This window comes from Notamacropus eugenii, chromosome 6, assembly GCF_028372415.1.
Source record: "Notamacropus eugenii isolate mMacEug1 chromosome 6, mMacEug1.pri_v2, whole genome shotgun sequence".
In the NCBI taxonomy this organism is placed as follows: domain Eukaryota; kingdom Metazoa; phylum Chordata; class Mammalia; order Diprotodontia; family Macropodidae; genus Notamacropus; species Notamacropus eugenii.
Genome location: NC_092877.1, coordinates 52,430,971 through 52,448,053, shown reverse-complemented (window position 1 = coordinate 52,448,053; position 17,083 = coordinate 52,430,971). Strand labels below are relative to the sequence as shown.

The 17,083-nt window shown below is 35.6% G+C and overlaps 1 protein-coding gene across 4 annotated transcripts in view; it reads right to left on the bottom strand.

Moving 5' to 3' along the window:
• The window catches only part of FAM193A (family with sequence similarity 193 member A), a 239,203-nt gene that overhangs the window by 99,349 nt on the left and 122,771 nt on the right, over window positions 1-17,083 (bottom strand). For all 4 annotated transcript variants that reach the window (XR_011969424.1, XM_072620044.1, XM_072620047.1 and 1 more), the window contains exon 3: window positions 12,633-12,878. Coding sequence is in view for 3 of the 4 variants with exons in the window: in XM_072620044.1 (XP_072476145.1) it covers window positions 12,633-12,878 (246 nt within the window). In the remaining variant the exon portion in view is untranslated. The remainder of the gene's footprint in view (window positions 1-12,632; window positions 12,879-17,083) is intronic.

The following is a 17,083-nucleotide window of genomic DNA, read 5'->3' as shown; positions in this document are numbered from 1 at the left end:
AGTGACTTTAATAGAAATGGATGTAAGATTCTGACCAAAGCTTTTTGAGCTTTTATTGAAATAATAATGCGGTTTTAACTATTTTATTAACATGATTAATACTCATGCCGAAACAATCTTGATATGAATCTCACATGGTTATTAAGTAAAAATCTTTCTAATATGTTGCTGTAGTCTATCACTTAATTTTTTATTGAAAATATTTGCATCTCGAAATCAAAACAACTTTGTGGTACCACATCACACCTATCAGACCTATCAGATTGGCTAACATGACAAAACAGGAAAATGACAAATGTTGGAGAAGATGTGCGTGAGTTGAAACACTAATTCACTGTTGGTGAAGCTGTGAGCTGATTCAACCATTCTGGAGAGCAATTTGGAACTATGCCCAAAGGACTATACAAATGTGCATACCCTTTGACAGAGCAATACCACTTCTAGGACTGTATCCCAAAGAGATCATAAAAATGAGAAAAGGACCCACATGCAAAAAAATATTTATAGCAGCTCTCTTTGTGGTAGCCAAGAACTGGAAATCAAGAGGATGCCCATCAACTGGGGAATGGCTGAACAAGTTGTAGTATATGAAAGTACTGCAATACTATTATGATATAAGAAATGATGAACAGGAGGACATCAGAAAAACCTGGACTTTTATTAATTGATGCTGAGTGAAGGGGGCAGAGCCAGGAGAACATTATACATAGCCACAGCGTGCGAGGGCTATTTTTGATAGACTGAGCCTTTCACAGCAATACAAAGACCTAAAGCATTTCCAAAGGACTTCTGATGCAAAATGCCATCCACATCCACAGAAAGAACTATTAAGTAAGAACACAGAAGGAAGTAGACTATTTTCTCCTTTGTTATATTTTGTTTTTCTCATGGTTTCTCCCATTCATTTTAATTCTTCTGTGCAACATGACTAATGTAAAGATATGTTTAATAGGAATGCATGTATAGAACACATATAAAATTGCATGCCATCTTTGGAGGGAGGTGGAAAAGAAAATTTGGAACTCATGAAAGTGACTATTTCTTCTTTCATTAATTTGGCTATTTTACAATTTTTGCAACTTCTTTTTCATTTTTGACATGAACAATTTGGGTTTCCCCTTTTCTTTAAAATCAGATTAACTAAATGTTTACTTATTAGGATTTTGTTCCTCCCAAAATAAAAAAAAAAAACCCACTAACAAACATGCATGAGCTTTATCATTTCAAAGGTTTTTTCCGCCTTGACTGTTAATTTATGCTAAGATGCCATTCAGAGTTGAGAAATATATAACTTGGATTCTGCTCCCACTAATTGCCATGTCCAATTTTTCTAAAGTTCTATTCTTGTTCTTTCTTGTTCATCTTTTCACTAGATTTTTCTAGGTCTGAAAGAGATATTAGTATAATTCTACTAGTTGCTTAATTTTTCCTTTAAGTAATTAGATGCTATACTATTTAGTGGAATATATGTGACTGAATAAAGTAATGACAGATATTATATATACCCTTACGTATAACTTAATTTATTTTTAAACGGGGCATCTATTGCTGTCTTATCCATACTCATAACTATTACTTCTGCTGTTTTTGAGTTCAGCTGGAGCATAAAAAGATTCTGCTCTAGACTCTAATTTTGACTCTTCCTGAATCTTTATGTTTCTTGTAAACAACTTATTACTCAATTTTTAAAAAATTTATTCTGTTTTCCTCTTCTACTTAATGAGTAGGTTTATCCTATTCACATGCATGGTGATGATTGTTAAATGTGTATTTCATTCCATTCTGCTCTCTTGTATTTTCTTTCCTTTTTATCTCCCTCTCTCATTTTATAAAGTGATGGTAAAAGACATGGATTTTGTCTGAGAAATGGGTTCTATCGGCCTGAATCTATATTAGCTTTTCTCCTTATCTTGCCCAATCCCTGATGCCAGGTTCTTATTTTCCATTTAATGTTTCCTTGATTTTCCTCTCTCTCACATTTAGCTTGTTTTGCTAAAAGCTATTACCTTACTAATCCTGTCTTCCTTCTTAGATCCTTCTCGTCCTTCCATGTCCCTTCTCATATTTCATTTTTTAGTTTAATGTATTTTCATTCTGCCATTTTTATACAGAGTTGGAAGGAGAGGGAGGACAAGAGTATGTAGAAGAGTAAATAGATATAATCATCCTTTTTCTGTTTCAGATCAAAGTGAGATTCCTGGAATGCCTATTACCCTGAATCTAACCCCCTTAATCAAAGCTGTTAATCTTATGTACTCTTATTATGTAACAGTAATAATTTTCTTTCCCTACTTCCTATCTTTCCCAACATAACTGCATATCATTGCCATTTCTGTCCTATCTTGAAACCATCAAAAAGAACAAAATCTCATAAAAGCCTTGTGCCAATCATACTTATCTTTCCCTATGATTCTTAAAGATTTGGAGACACATTTATTTTTTAACCCACATTAGCATATTGACAATTTGTTCTCACAAATTTTCTCTTGGCTCTTGCATTTCCGTTTCAAAATGTCTATTCAGTTCTAACCATTTTCATCAAGAATTGTTGGGAATCTATTTCAATAAAGATTTGTTTTTCCCTGTAGAATCATACTTAAGTTCTGCTAGATAATTTTTTTTATTAACCTTTACCTTTTGCCATATATTCCAAGAAAACTTCTTTATGGAAGAGGCAATTGCTAATTTATATGTCATTCTTACTATTGCTTCTTTTTACTTGAACTCTTCCATTTGGCTAATTATATCCAAAGAAAAATAAATTCTGGATTTTGGTTTTGATATTTTTGGGAGTTTTCATTTACAAGTTTCATTCATTAGTTGACTATCTTATCTGGTTTCTTTCTTTTTATACTTTGTCCTCTGGTTCCAAAAATCTTGAGTAACTTTCATTTTCTTGAAATGTGTTATCTAAGCTTTTTTTGGGGAGGGGGGGGGGAATGGTTTAGTCTGACATATTCTCAGTTTATCTCTCCTTGACCCAGTTTCCAAATCAGTTGCTTTTATTTTTTAATCTGTTGATTTTGGTTTACTATTTCTTGCTCATTCATTCATTGTTTTCTGTATGGTCCATTTCAGTTTACAGGGGATTGAGTTTTTCAGTGAGGTTTTTATCATCTGTTTTATAACCTATCAATTCTCTTTGGCATTCCTTCCTCTCTAGCTATTCTGTTTTATATCTCTTGCTTCATAGTCTTCCAGTTACTCTTATCCTTGTGGCTAGGAGTATTTTTTTTTCTCTCTGAGGTTTTACTCAGATTTGTTGTGGGGTTGCTCTCTAATTTGGAGTTTTACTCCCTGTGTGTTTTTCAATCTACGGTATTTCATTATAGTAGCCATGATTTGCTTGGTTTGCTCATCTCAAAAGTCTCAATAATTGGGTTGAAGAAGGAAAAGTGAGTTGTGCTCGGGTCAAGATCTGCTCTTATATTCCTGAATAGCAACGATCAGGCTATGCCTGGCAGTGTGTTGGCCAAGAATACTGTCAAGGGACTGTGGACTTGCTCTCCCACTCTGGGCTCTTCCCTCTTGCCACAGGACTCAGAAAGAGCACTATATTAGATTCTGCCTAAGGTTGTTCTCATCCCACTATTGGTAGATTCCTCCACACTGGGTTGCTACCATGGGGTTTCTTAGTGAGCCTGGAATAGTATTTCCCTAGGGCCCCTCTCCTTGTAATTTGCTATGCTGAATTCCTTTAGGAGCCGGAGGGCTTCTCCATGCTTTACCTACCCTAGTTCATATCTTCAGGTTTCTTCAGGATTCTAGAGAACTTTCTGTGTAGCTGTGGGCTAAGTAGAATGGTCTATAAGTGATTTTCCTTATTTACTTTTAAGTAGTACATTTAAAAATTTTTCTGGGTTGTTTGTGGAATCTAATTCAACTCTAGCTCTCAGCACATCACTATCTTACAACCTTTTATAACTGATTTTTATCCTGCTACTTTAATGAAATTTTAAATCATTTTGATTTCTTTCTTCAATAATAATTCTTTGGGGTTTTCCAAATAAGCCATAGTAACAATGCCAATAGGCATAACTTGATAATCTCTCTGAAAACATTTTCTGTCTTTAATTTTCTCTGTTGTTGCCTTACTGCTAATAGTCAGCATTTCTAGAATATATCAAATAGTAGTCAGGAGAGGGATCATGCTTATATTTACCAAATATTTACTGGAAAAATTTCAACTGTTCAATTACTCAACATATCCAAACCAGAACTTTTTGTTATTTTGCCAAACCCTCTCCTCTTCTGAACATTCTTCTTTCTCTTGTAAAACAAGTTCTTAAGTTTTAGATATATACTTTTGACCTTCTCAGGTAAGTATCCTTCCATTCTTACGCCTAAGGGATAAGCTTAAATGAGTACAATATTTTATTAAAAGTTCTTTTTTAAAAATTCATTTCAGGAAATAGACATATATAAATGGTTTTTGGTGTTGATGACTATATATTACTTTCCCAACATTTTAACCAAGTCTTCCATTCCTGATATAAATTCAATTTGCTTTATATAAATAAGCAATTCTTTGGACATATGGTTATAGGCCCTATGCTGAGATAATATTTGAAAATTTTACATCAACATTCATTAGCGTGATTGGTCTACTGCTTATTTCACTGCTTTATTTCCTCTTGCTTGACTATGAAGTGATATATTTGTCTCATTAAAGAAGTTTGGTAGAATGTGGTTTTTTTTAAAATTATTTTATTTGTTTTCAGTGTTTTACAATCACTTCCATATATAATTTTTCCCCTCCCTCTTCCCCTTCCCCCCTATCTCCCCACTCCCTCCCTGAGACAGTATACAGTTTTATATAAGTTCTACACATACATTCCTATTAAATACATTTTCACCTTAGTCATGTTGCATAGAAAAATTAAAATGAATGAGAAAAATCATAAAACAAACCAAGATATAATACAAAAAAAAAATGATCTGCTTCATAGAATGTGTTTTCTTAATTACTAGATGCAAAGATGGAAACAGTCACTGGAATGGTAGTAATAAAGGTATTGTTAATATGTTACTGCTGGATTTTATGAATTAGTCTAAACACCAAGGAAGAATTAGAATAGCCACTAAAATATTTACTCATGATCCAAAGACATCACAACTGGGCATATATAACAAAAAGGTAAAAACCAGAAAGGTCCTCTGTGTAAAACTATGTAAAATATTTTGTGACACCAAAAACTAGAAACAAACTTCAACAGATAATGAAATAGTCTCCCTCTTCTGGGGTAGGGAGAAAGTTTGAAGAGAGAAAGGAGGATGAAGGCAAGGTGCAGACTATTACATACTTGTCAGAGTGAGGTAGTAGAAAAAACTAATGTTATGACCCTGGTTGGGAAAGGAAGGATGATGATGCCCTCAAAAGAAAGAAGAGGGGTGAGTCTGGTAGAGTAATAACGAGTTCTATTTTGGATATGTTGAGTTTGAAAAGTATACAGATCATCTAGTTCGAAACGTTTAATAGGAAACTGGTGAGGTAAGACTAGAGTTCAGCAGAAACACTAGAGGAGGATTTAATATAGTGTTTTACATTGTACTTTTAGGTTCACAAAAGAGCTTCACAGATACTATCTCATTTGATTCTTATAATCATGGAAGAAAGATGCTATTCTTATCTCCACTTAAACTTTAATCAATAACTCAATCAACCAACATATATTAAGTAATTCTATGTCGCAGGTACTTGTGCTAAGAGCTAGGGATAAAAAAAACGGGCAAAAGACAGTCTTTGCCATCAAGGAACTTACAATCTTATGAGTAAACAACATGTAAACAAATATACAAAAGCAAGTTAAATACAGGATAAATAGGAAATAAGTAACAGAGGGAAGGGATTGGAATTAAAAGGGAGTGGGGAAGGCTTCTTGTAGAAGATAGGGTTTTAACTGTGCCTTAAAGGAAGTCAGGAAAATCAGTAGTCAGAGCAGAGGAGGGAGAACACTTTAGGTATGGGGGACAGTCAGAGAAAATGAGAGCTGTCTTCTTCATGGAACAGTTAGGAGGCAAGTGTCACTGGATCAACAAAGTCATATTAAGGAATAAGATGTAAGAAGGCTAGAAAAGCAGGTATGGGCTAGGTCATGAAGGGTTCTGAAAACCAAACAAAGCATTTTGTGTTTGCTCTTGAAGGCAATAGGAAGCCACTGAAGTTTACTGAGTGTGTGTGTGTGTGTGTGTGTGTGTGTGTGTGTGTGATGATCAGACCTGCAATAGGAACCCTATGAAGTTTACTGACTGTGGTTTGTGTGTCTGTGTGTGTGTCTCATGATCAGACCTGCATTTTAGGAAAATCATATTAGTGGCTAAATGGAGGATGGATTGGAGTAGGGAGAGACTTGAGGCAAGCAGCACACTACTGTAGCAATTAAGGTGTGAGAGGATGAGGTCCTGCACCACAGTGGCGGTAGTATCTGGAGTCTGAGAAAAGGAGAATCTCAGAGAAGTTGCAAAAGTGAAATCAAAAGGCTTTCGCAATAGCTTGGATACCGGGGGGGGGGGGGAAGTGTAGAAATATGAAAACCAAGGAGGAGTCCAGGATGTCTCCTAACCTGTGAGCCTAAGAGGCTGGGAAGATGTCTTCTACAGTAATAGGGAATGATAATGAATTCTATTTTGGACATCTTGAGTTTAAGATGTCTATTTCGACACTCAGATGAAGATGTCTCAAACACAGCTGGAAATGCAACACTGGAAGTCAGCAAAGAAAGTGGGGCATGAAAGATAAATTTGAGAATAGTCAACATAAAGATGGCAAATAAATCCATGGGAGCTGATGACATCACCAAGTAAAGTAGCAGACACCAAGAAGAGAATCACAATAAAGAGATTAAGTGACCTGCCCAGAACCACAGAGTTAGTATGCCTCTGAAGCAGGACATGAACTGAGATCATCTTGACTCCAGGTTGAGTGACCTACATAGAGAAAATAACGGAATCCTTAAGAGCTGATGCAGTCCCCTTTCACTACTTGAGGAAGGCCACACTTCAATGAGACAGAGGAGTTACTGAATTAATTAAGTATATTGCCTGGTAAACTGTAACTGTTCTTAGTGGGATAATGAATAAGTAACACTGAAAAAGTAAGATGCAATTTGTAACTATGCTTCCAAAATTACTAAGCAGGACATACCTTTTTTATCTAGAATATAAATAGACATATCTCAAAGAGATCAAAGAAAGAGGAAAAGAATCCACATGGATTCATCACCTATAAATATATTATATGGATTTAATGTTACTTGAGGTAATAATAGCTAGCATTTATATAGTGGTTTAAGTTTTTCAAAGCACTCTGTTAGTATTACTTTACCACAGCCCTTGAAAGTAGGTGCTTATTATCACCCCCATTTTACAGATAAGAAAACTGATGGGAGACAGAGATTAAATGTCTTGCTCAGGGTCACACAGTTACTAAGTGTCAAGCTGGATTTGAACACACCACTCTATCCACTTAGTTGGGAATGATCTTAATTAAATGCATCATTCATGTTCTTTTTTCCTCATTAAGATTCCTCCCTCTGGTGTCATATCCCTTTGAGGGAAAAAACCTACTAGTTGTATATTTCTGCAAGATAAAAAAGCTTCCAATTTTCACTCAAATACCAGAAACATTCAAGTTTTAAAAAAAGTGACCCAGATTCCGAACTTACGTTGTATGTGATTTATATAATAGCCACAATTTCTTGCTTGTTTGTTTTTGAAGAGGTAAATCAAAAGTGAACATAAAGATAGACAAGTCTTTATGATAAAAATGCCACTCTCTAAAATTATAGTTAAGTGAGTACCATATCTTCAAAATCTCCAAATCGTGTAGGTGTTAAGCCTCAGTAAGCCTCCTCAGTTAAGCCTTTCCTGATCCTTGCTCTACCTATCCCCAGCCTGGGTTCTTTCCCTCCTGAAATTACTTTCCATTGGCCCATCTTGTGCCCATGGCATCACCCAGTGGGATAAAGCTATTTAATATAGGAATTAATTTTTTCATATCCCCAGCACCTAGCACTTTGCAGCTATTTAATTTTGTTTGTTGAACTTAATTAAGAATCAAGTCTTGTTAGAATAATCATTTCCTTTTTGGGGGGGTCAGGTTATTAGGCTAGTTGTTAGAAAGGACACAGAATACCTGGATTTTAGCAACACATATTCATGTTATTATTTTGGACAAGATTGAAGGATGTGACCAGATGGTAGTTAGGTGGATTCAGAACTGGTTGAAGGACTGGACTCAAGTAGTAGATAATGACATGAAAAGTGGTGTCTGATGGAATCTCTTACGGATTTGTCCTTCACTCTGTGTGTCAATTTTATCATTAAAAAGTAGTCAAAGAAAGGCTCAAGTATAAAGGAAACATCCTACATGAGTTATCAAAAAGTGGAATGAGCTGTCTCAGGACAGTGGGTTCTCTTTCATTAGATATTTTCAAGCAAATTTTCAATGATCCTATGGTAAGGAGGTTATGGTAGTTTAACTACTCAGCAGAGTGTGTACAGGGATCAAATTAGTTAAAGTATGAAAATAATTTTTATAAATTAATTATTATTATTCTACTGGTCAGATATAAGTTGAGTCTCTGAGGTATCAACAGCTTAAGAGTTGTGATATGGCTGTACTTTAGGACTTGGATTTTACCTTAAAGAAGGGTTTCTTAAGTTTTTCTGTGTCACTGACCCCTCTGGCAGTCAGGCAGGCAATAAACATTTTATAGGCACCTGGTCTATGCCAGACACTTTGCTAAGGGCGGGGTGGGGGGTGGGGTGCAAAGAAAGGTAAAAGACAGTCCCTGCCCTCGAGGAACTCACAATCTAACTGGGGAGATAACATACAAACTACTATATAAAAACAAGTTATATACAGAATTAGTAAGAAAATAATCAAGACAGTAGAATTAAGAAAGGATGGACAATATTTCCTGTCAAAAGTGGGATTGTAGCTGGAGTTTGAAGCCAGGAGGTAGAGATGAGAAAGAAAAGCATTGCGAAAAATGTCAAGTGAAAATGCCTGGAGTTGGGAGATGGAATATCTTGCCTGAGAAACAGCAAGTATTGTTGTCAGTGATACCAGATCAAAGAGTACATAGAGAATATAAGGTTTAAGAAGACTGGAAAGGCAGGGTGAAGTTTTTGGACTCTCTTCTTAGAATAATGCATAAAATTACATACATAAAATTACAAAGGAAAAAACTTATAATGGAATGCAACTATAAAAGGTCAAATATTACTTCCTTTCAGTCCTGAGGCCTTTAGTTACTGCTACAAAATCATCAGGAAAAATGGGAGAGTGTCATAAGTAAGCTGAACTAGTCTCCACCTAAAATGCCTTAGCTCCTATAATTATTTCCTATAGTCCAAACTAAAAGGATAATAGGAGAGGATTTATGTTCTTCAATAGGAGCTTTCTTCTTCCTTTTCATCAGAAGGGCACATTCTAGGATGTAAATCCCTGTAGTAGGTGTTCATTATTCTATTACATAATTCCAAAGCATCATTTACATTAAGATTAGAAGTCCTTCAGTACAAACAACTTTAGGACAAAGGCACCATTAAAAATAAGCATACTTAAAACCTCTGATGGTAAAAAGTGAAGAGGAATTTAAGAAGCTTCTTGATGAGGGTAAAAGATGAGAGTATAAAAGCTGCTTAACAACAAAAAAACCCCTTAAGATTCTAGCAACTGGTCCCATCACCTCCTAACAGACAGAAGAAGAATAGAAGTATCCGATTTTATATTCTTGGGCTCAAAGATCACTTGCCTACTGCAACCATGAAATTAAAAGACACTTGCTCCTTGGAAGTAAAGCTATAGCAAATCTGGTCAGAATACTAAAAAGCAGAGACATCACCTTGCTGACAAAGGTCTGTAGTCAAATCTATGGTTTCTCCAATAGCAATGTATGACTGTGAGGGTTGGACTTGTAAGAAATGCTGAGCACCACAGAATGGACACTTTCAAACTGTGGTGCTGAAGAAGCCTTTTGAGAGTCCCTTGACAGCAAGGGGGTCAAATCAGTCAACTGTTTAAGAAATTAATTTATGTTATTCAGTGGAAGGTCAAATATGGAATCTGAAACTTAGACACTGTGGTCAAATAATGAGAAGACAGAACTTACTTGAAAAGACCCTGATGTTGAGAAAGACTGAAGGCTAAGGGAAAACGGGACAGAAGAGGATGAAATGAACAGATATTATCATGGAAACAACAAACATGAATTTGGACACGCTGTGAGATACTGGAGGAAAGAAGGGCCTGGTGTGCTATGGTACACAGGATTATGAAGAGTAGGACATGACTAAATGATTGAACAAGAACAATTAAAACCTCATAATACAAAATAAGGAGTTTTTACCTTACAGTTCCATTTAAGCATTCTCTTAAAATCTAGACTTTAAGACTAAAAAGGTGAATTTTCAGCTCAAAGTTTCTCTAACAACTGACAATGTTTATTTAAAGTTCAAGAAATATTCCAATATCTGGTTAACTGCTCCCCACATTCAACTTGCCCTCCACCAACAGCAGGCAATATTTTTAGGAATACAGCAGCACAGCTGCTAATATCAAGATAAAGAGCTTCTCTAAAAGCAATCAACTAAAAAATTTTAAAATACAAAAATAATAAAAGTAACCAATCCAATCACATCAAAGAATAAGTTTGAAGAAGAAAGTGAAAGAAGGACGAAACCAAAGCTGAGTCAATAACTGTTTTTCTTTTTCCCTTCTAGTAAGGGTAATGCATTCACTGGAACACAAGTAAAAAGGGTGTAATTACTTAGTCCAGCCAATTTATCCTTATGGAGGGAGAAGGAAAGAAAGGAGAAGGAAGATCTAGTTCTCTTTATTTGGAGGAATCAAAGTACTTCCCAGCATGAACTAAGAAAAGGTTTGGAAAAAAATAACCAGTTCAAGAGTCATATGAATAAGTTTCCTCTAAGACAGAAAGGGCTAGAATAGTCTAGTTAATTTCGACCTCCCAGCCCCCAATCCTTGCAGACATCAAAATACTATTTCTTAAAAAGTTATCTCATATTGATGGTCTTCATGAATTGAGTCCAAGTTTTCTTTCAAAAGAAACTAGGATTAACACTAATAACCCTTATAGGTTTAACCTAAACTAGAAAAACTGAAGAAAAGATCAGATACAAAGACCTGGAAAAATAATAAATGGACAAGGGAAAAAATGAGAATAAAAGCTACCTAGGAGTAGAAAACTGACAAATGGAGACAATACTCTCATCAGATAAAAGCAATGACCAAATACTGATATTAAAGAAAATGAAGTTGAAATTCTGAAAGGTGGTAAGTTAAGGCTGACTCTATCCTTCTTTCTTAGAATTAAAGCACTATTAAGCTAAAAACAATTCAGTAGTCATCTAATCAAATCCTGTCATTTTGCTCATCAGAATGCTGAGATTTAAAGACACCAAGTAACCTGTTGAACTCACAAAGATAACAAGTGAAAGAAGACCTGGGTTCTTTTCCTCAATTCACTGCCAGAGTTCAGGCCTCTTACAACTATATTCAGCAGCCTCTCTAACATAACCATTTATGTCTTTCAAGTATAACAGCAATAAAAACCTAGCATTTATTTTCACTTCTCTATTGATCTTCCATTTCTTCAAGTACTATTTCCATTTTGTCTCAATTCTTTTTTACCTTGCCCTTACTTAATTTTTCAGTTCACCCATTCTATACACTTCTTAAAGAGTTTAGAAGGGTTCAGAGGACTAAGGGACCATAAAAATAATTTAATCCAATCCCTTCATGGATGCTGAAACTGAAACCAGTCAAGTGACTTGCCCAAGGTCCTAGAAATAGGAAGTTATTCTGTTTTCACTCTGCCCTCTTTTCATCTCTGGGCCTTTGGACATGCATGGAATGGATTCATCTTTAAAGCCCCATGTCTACAGGACGAAGTTCCTCTTTCCTGAAACGCCCAACTCAGAAGCTTCTCCTTCTCTGACCCTCTCCCAGATGAAAACTACCACACCTTCTTAAATTTTCTCAAAGCATTTTGCCAGTAGTTCTCCCAGGTTCACAGATTTAGGGCTGAAAGGGACCTTAAGAGATCATTTAGTTCACAGTTTTCATTTTCCAAATGAGGAAACTGGGCCCAACAAAGTGAAGTTACTTGTTCAAGATCACACATAGTAAAAGCAACACTCAAGATTACAAAGTACATCCTTCAATTCTAAATCCAATGCATTTTTCTGCACTACATACCTATACATCGTGTTGATCCCATTCTTCTTTTCATCATGATTATCCTTTCCCACCCCATTCAATTAGCTTGCAAGTTCCAAGAATATATGAATTTATGTCATAAATATCTTTGTATGCCTGGCATTTACCTACTAATAATTTCCTTAAGGGGTTTGTGGAATGATAAAACATTTTCGTTCCAATAATTCAATTTGTGACACTTGATTTCATGAATTACTTTTTAGTGCTTCTCATCCCCACTTACATGACAATTGTGATTCTTCAGCTCACAGCCAAACGTAGCAGTAATTTACTTTCTTGGACAATTTATTATGTAAAACAGACACAAAAACAGCAAGAAAACAGTTGTGAATATTTATTTCCAAACATACTCCAGAATATTCTTTATTCACCCAGGAACACTCACCATAAGAGACTGTTCCAAGGTAGCATGCCTTTCTTCTTTCTCAACTGTTCTTCGACAGTCTGGACATACCCAAAGTGGAAGATGCAGCATACTATTTGCTTTAGGAGATGTAGAAAGTGCCATTTTGCTAGAATTTTTAATCCCACTCTCTGAAAGTGAGGAATCTTTCCGTTCACTTCTACAAAGAAGACAATGCTCTCCAGTTGTATATGGTGCTCTCTGACCCAAGCCAAAAGTAAATGGAGTCTGAAACAGATTAAAAACGTTTACGTTTTCAACATAAAAAACAAGTTCATCTTTTACCATAAATTGGCATTTTTTCATCATGCCACGAAGATATTCAAAAGGAATAAAATCTATGCAAATGATTCCTAATTATCTGAGTTGACATGTACTGTTAATGTTCTCGAGCCTCATAATATGTCAAATCAGTCCAGCCAGTCATAATAAACACCTTATTCAGATGGGGGTCTTGAAAGTTATTCAATTTCTTTAACCCCTCTAGAAATCTCATTTGCTGGTAACAGATAACATAATAATGGGAGGAAGCATATGGAGAAGCAAACCTGCTGTTTAATAATTCAGGATAATCTCTCCTTTCAGGTAATGCTCCTCTTAACATTTCTATTCTCAAATTGTTCTAAGTTAACTAAACCATACTCCCTTACTCATTCAATGGGAAAATGTCAACATTCCTTATTTCTTCTGGCTCCCCACTGAAGCTACTAATTAATGCCTGGTCCCAGAATTTACAAGGAACTGCAACCTAGGCAGATTTAAGAGGACTTCAACATCCCACTGACTGAACCAGTTTTAGGTTTTCAGACTAAGCCAAACTACTTATTTAATCTATAAAAATGGATCTCAGAATTTTCTTTTAGCATTGTTAAAATAGTAATTTGTAATAAGATTAAAACAGAGATGGCTATCAACCATAAGGAGCTATTTAAGTAGATGAGGTAACACAAGAAAGAGAATATAATTTGTGCTTTTAAAAAAAAAAAGGAACAACTGATTTAAATCAAAAGGTGAGCACATACATAATGCTCCTTAATTAAAATATCACTTCACACAATCTGACTTATACTTTATCACCTACAGACCTGCAATTTAAAGCAAAGAAATAAAAATAAAAATAAAAATCACAAACCTTTATAACTAAATGAGCTGCAGTACTTAACTTGTACATTAAATGCCCACATTAAGAAAAAGACAAAGTATATATCCATCATAATATGCCATCTAAACCTATATATCTCTCATTCAAAGAACATTAAGTACATATACTGTGTTATAAAGGAGACAAGATACAAAGATAAATATTTAAGTCTTCAAGGAACTTACAAATTATGATAATAAATGTAGGAAAGGAAGAAAAAGATGAAAAAAGAAGAGGGCTAGATGTTAAAGTTATTAGCATAACTGATATTTACTAGCTGTATGACCCAGAAAGTCTTCATGACTCTTCTCTTACAGGTAAAATAGGGGCAGGAACTTGCATTATTTATCTCACAGGATAGTTCATTGTAAAACCTTAAAGCTCTATAAAAATGTGAACTATTACCTATCATCTCATCTTCACTGTCAGATTATATAAACTATAAACTTGATGGAAGGGACTGAGTTATCTTCTTATTTATGTGTTAATTCTCCTCTAGGTGTTAGTACAAGTATAAACTTAATAATTAATAAGCACCTATGGAAAATTATCATATTAAAGCAATTTAGAACTACGAGAGGAAAGCAACTAAAATAGGCATAATTTCTGACCTAGAAATTCTATTATGAGAGCTATAGCCCAAATGATTCAAAAACAAAAAGGATGCACACATGTGCACACACACGTGCACATACACACATTTATAACAGTGCTTTTTGTAATAAAAAAGAACTGGAAACAAAATAGGTGCCTATCAATCAATAAAGGAATGAGTATGCAAGTTGAGGTACATAAATATAATGGAATACATGACATAAAAAATGCAAAATAAGACTACAGAAGGACAAGAAAACTGATACAAACTGAAATAAACAGAACCAGAAAAAAATACTCAATTTAAATGAAGCCATCCTCTACTCCTCTCTAACTTAGTCCTCATATCCAGTAAATTGCCATATCTTGGTTGGTTGTCTTTCGTTGTCCAAGAGGACCAAAATGTCATCATTATGCTAGAGTCAAGGTTCAGTGTGTCCGACTGCGGCTGATCAGACCAATACGAGCTTGGAATGTTTTACCATAGGTTGGGCACAAATAGTCCATGTGAACATTTGGGGTTGATTTTCTAAATTTGTGCATCTTGCATTTCTTTTAAGCTACTTCAATTCTGCTTTGTTCATAGAGCACAGAACCTTCTCTGATGAGGGCACACCATGCTGAACGGTCCTATGCCACTGTCTCCCCTGTCATAAATCAACTGCAAAGTTCTTAAGATCTTGAGAGCATCCTTGTATCACTTCTAACCACATGAACACTTGCCCTGTGTGAATTCTTCATAAAAGTCTTTTTGGCAAAGCATACATTTTGCATTCAAACAAAGTGGCCAACCTATTGGAGTTACACTCTCTGAAGCAGAATCTGAATGCTTGGCAGTTTAGTTCGAGAAAAGACCTCAGTGTCTGGCATCTTCACCGCCAGGTACTTTTCAGAATATTCCTATGACAATTCAAATGGAACTGATTCAGTTTCCTGGCATACTGCTGGTATATTGTCCAGGTTTCACAGGCATACAAAATGAGACCAGCACAATAGCTCTGTAAGACCTTCAGTTTGTTAGTCCATCTATTAGCTTTTCTATCCCATACTTTCCTTTGGAGCCTCCAAAATACTGAGCTACCTCTGGCAACGCATCCATCAACATCATTATCAATGTGTACATTCCTGGAGAGTATTCTGCCAAAGTAAGTGAACTTATCCACAGCATTCAAAACTTCTCCATTTGCTGTATCCGATGGTTCCACATACGTATGGTGTGGTGGTGGCTGATGGAGCACCTGTGTTTTCTTGGTGTTAACTGTTAGGCCAAAATTAGCACAAGTAGCAGAGAACTGATCCATACTTTGTTGCATCTCAGCTTCAGAGGCTGCACTGAATGCACAACCATCTGCAAACAGAAAATCATGCACCCACACTCCTTCCACTTTGACGTCATGGTCAGTTACCTCAGTGATGGCAAATTCTTCAACTTGAAAAGCCTACAAACCAAGACCAATCTTGAAATTTCTTTCTCTACAATATCTGTCCCATAGATCCCCTTCTTTCCATTCACACAGCCACCACTAGTTCAACCCTGATTATCTCTTGCCTGGATTAGTAGAACAGCTATCATCTTCTTGCCTCAAGTTCCTCATCATTCTAATCCATCCTCCACATAGCCAAAGAGATTTAATTAAAGAGTAAGTCTCACCATGTTATGTTCTGGGTCAATAAATTCCTGTGGCTCCCTATCACCTCCAGGATCAAATTCAAAGTTTGACATATTGTTTGACATTAAAACTTTTTACAACCTGGTGCCTTCCTCCCTTTCCCATCTTCTTACACTGCATTCCCTTTGCATACTCCTTTGCCATGCTTCCTAAATGACATTACATCTCCTGTCTCTAAGCCTTGGCACAGGCTGTTAATCCATGCCTGGAATGTTTTCCCTCCCAATCTCTTAGAATCCTGGGCTTCCTTAAAGATTTAACTCCAGACTACTCTTTTAGTCTATACTTGTCCGCTACGTTCTTATTTCTATATGATGCCTCCCCCATTAGAATGTATATTCCTGGAGAGCAGAGACTTTTTTTCCTATTTCTTTGTATCCCTAGCAATTAATGCTTGTTAAAAATAAATAAATAAAAACAGAATGATGCAAACTTATAATGACAATCTTAGCTACAAATAAGAGCACATGATGGAATATAGCATGTTAAGTTTTGCAGTGTTAGTTTTACTGAACTTTCTTATTTTTAATTCTTTGATACAACAGAAAAGTGAAAGGGGGAAGGATATACTAGCAAACATACCTGTAGTGTGGCTCACACAGGGAGATACCATGGTCCAGATGAGTCATCTACTGGCAACACCTTAAGTATGACTTTCCCTTGGGCTTGAATAAAGAAAGTCTAGGACTCTGAGATCAAGAGCCCTAGAAATATCAGTGTTCCCCACACTACCAGACTAGCATCCATAGCTATTGTAAAAGCTTTGTACATAATAAGCATTTAATAAAAGCTTTTTGGTTCATTCATTCATTAATGAAAATTTATTTTTAAAAGTCATTGTATTATCTTTTAAAAAAAAGAAGCTTTTTCCTTTCTCATCTCACCATGAGTACAGAGGGAATATACCAAGGACCAGGGACATAAGACTACATAATTTTACAACTGGAATTGAAATGTATCTTTCTCATCCCTAAAATAATTTCATTTGATCTAATCATTTCTATTTGCTAACATCCTACACCTCTCAT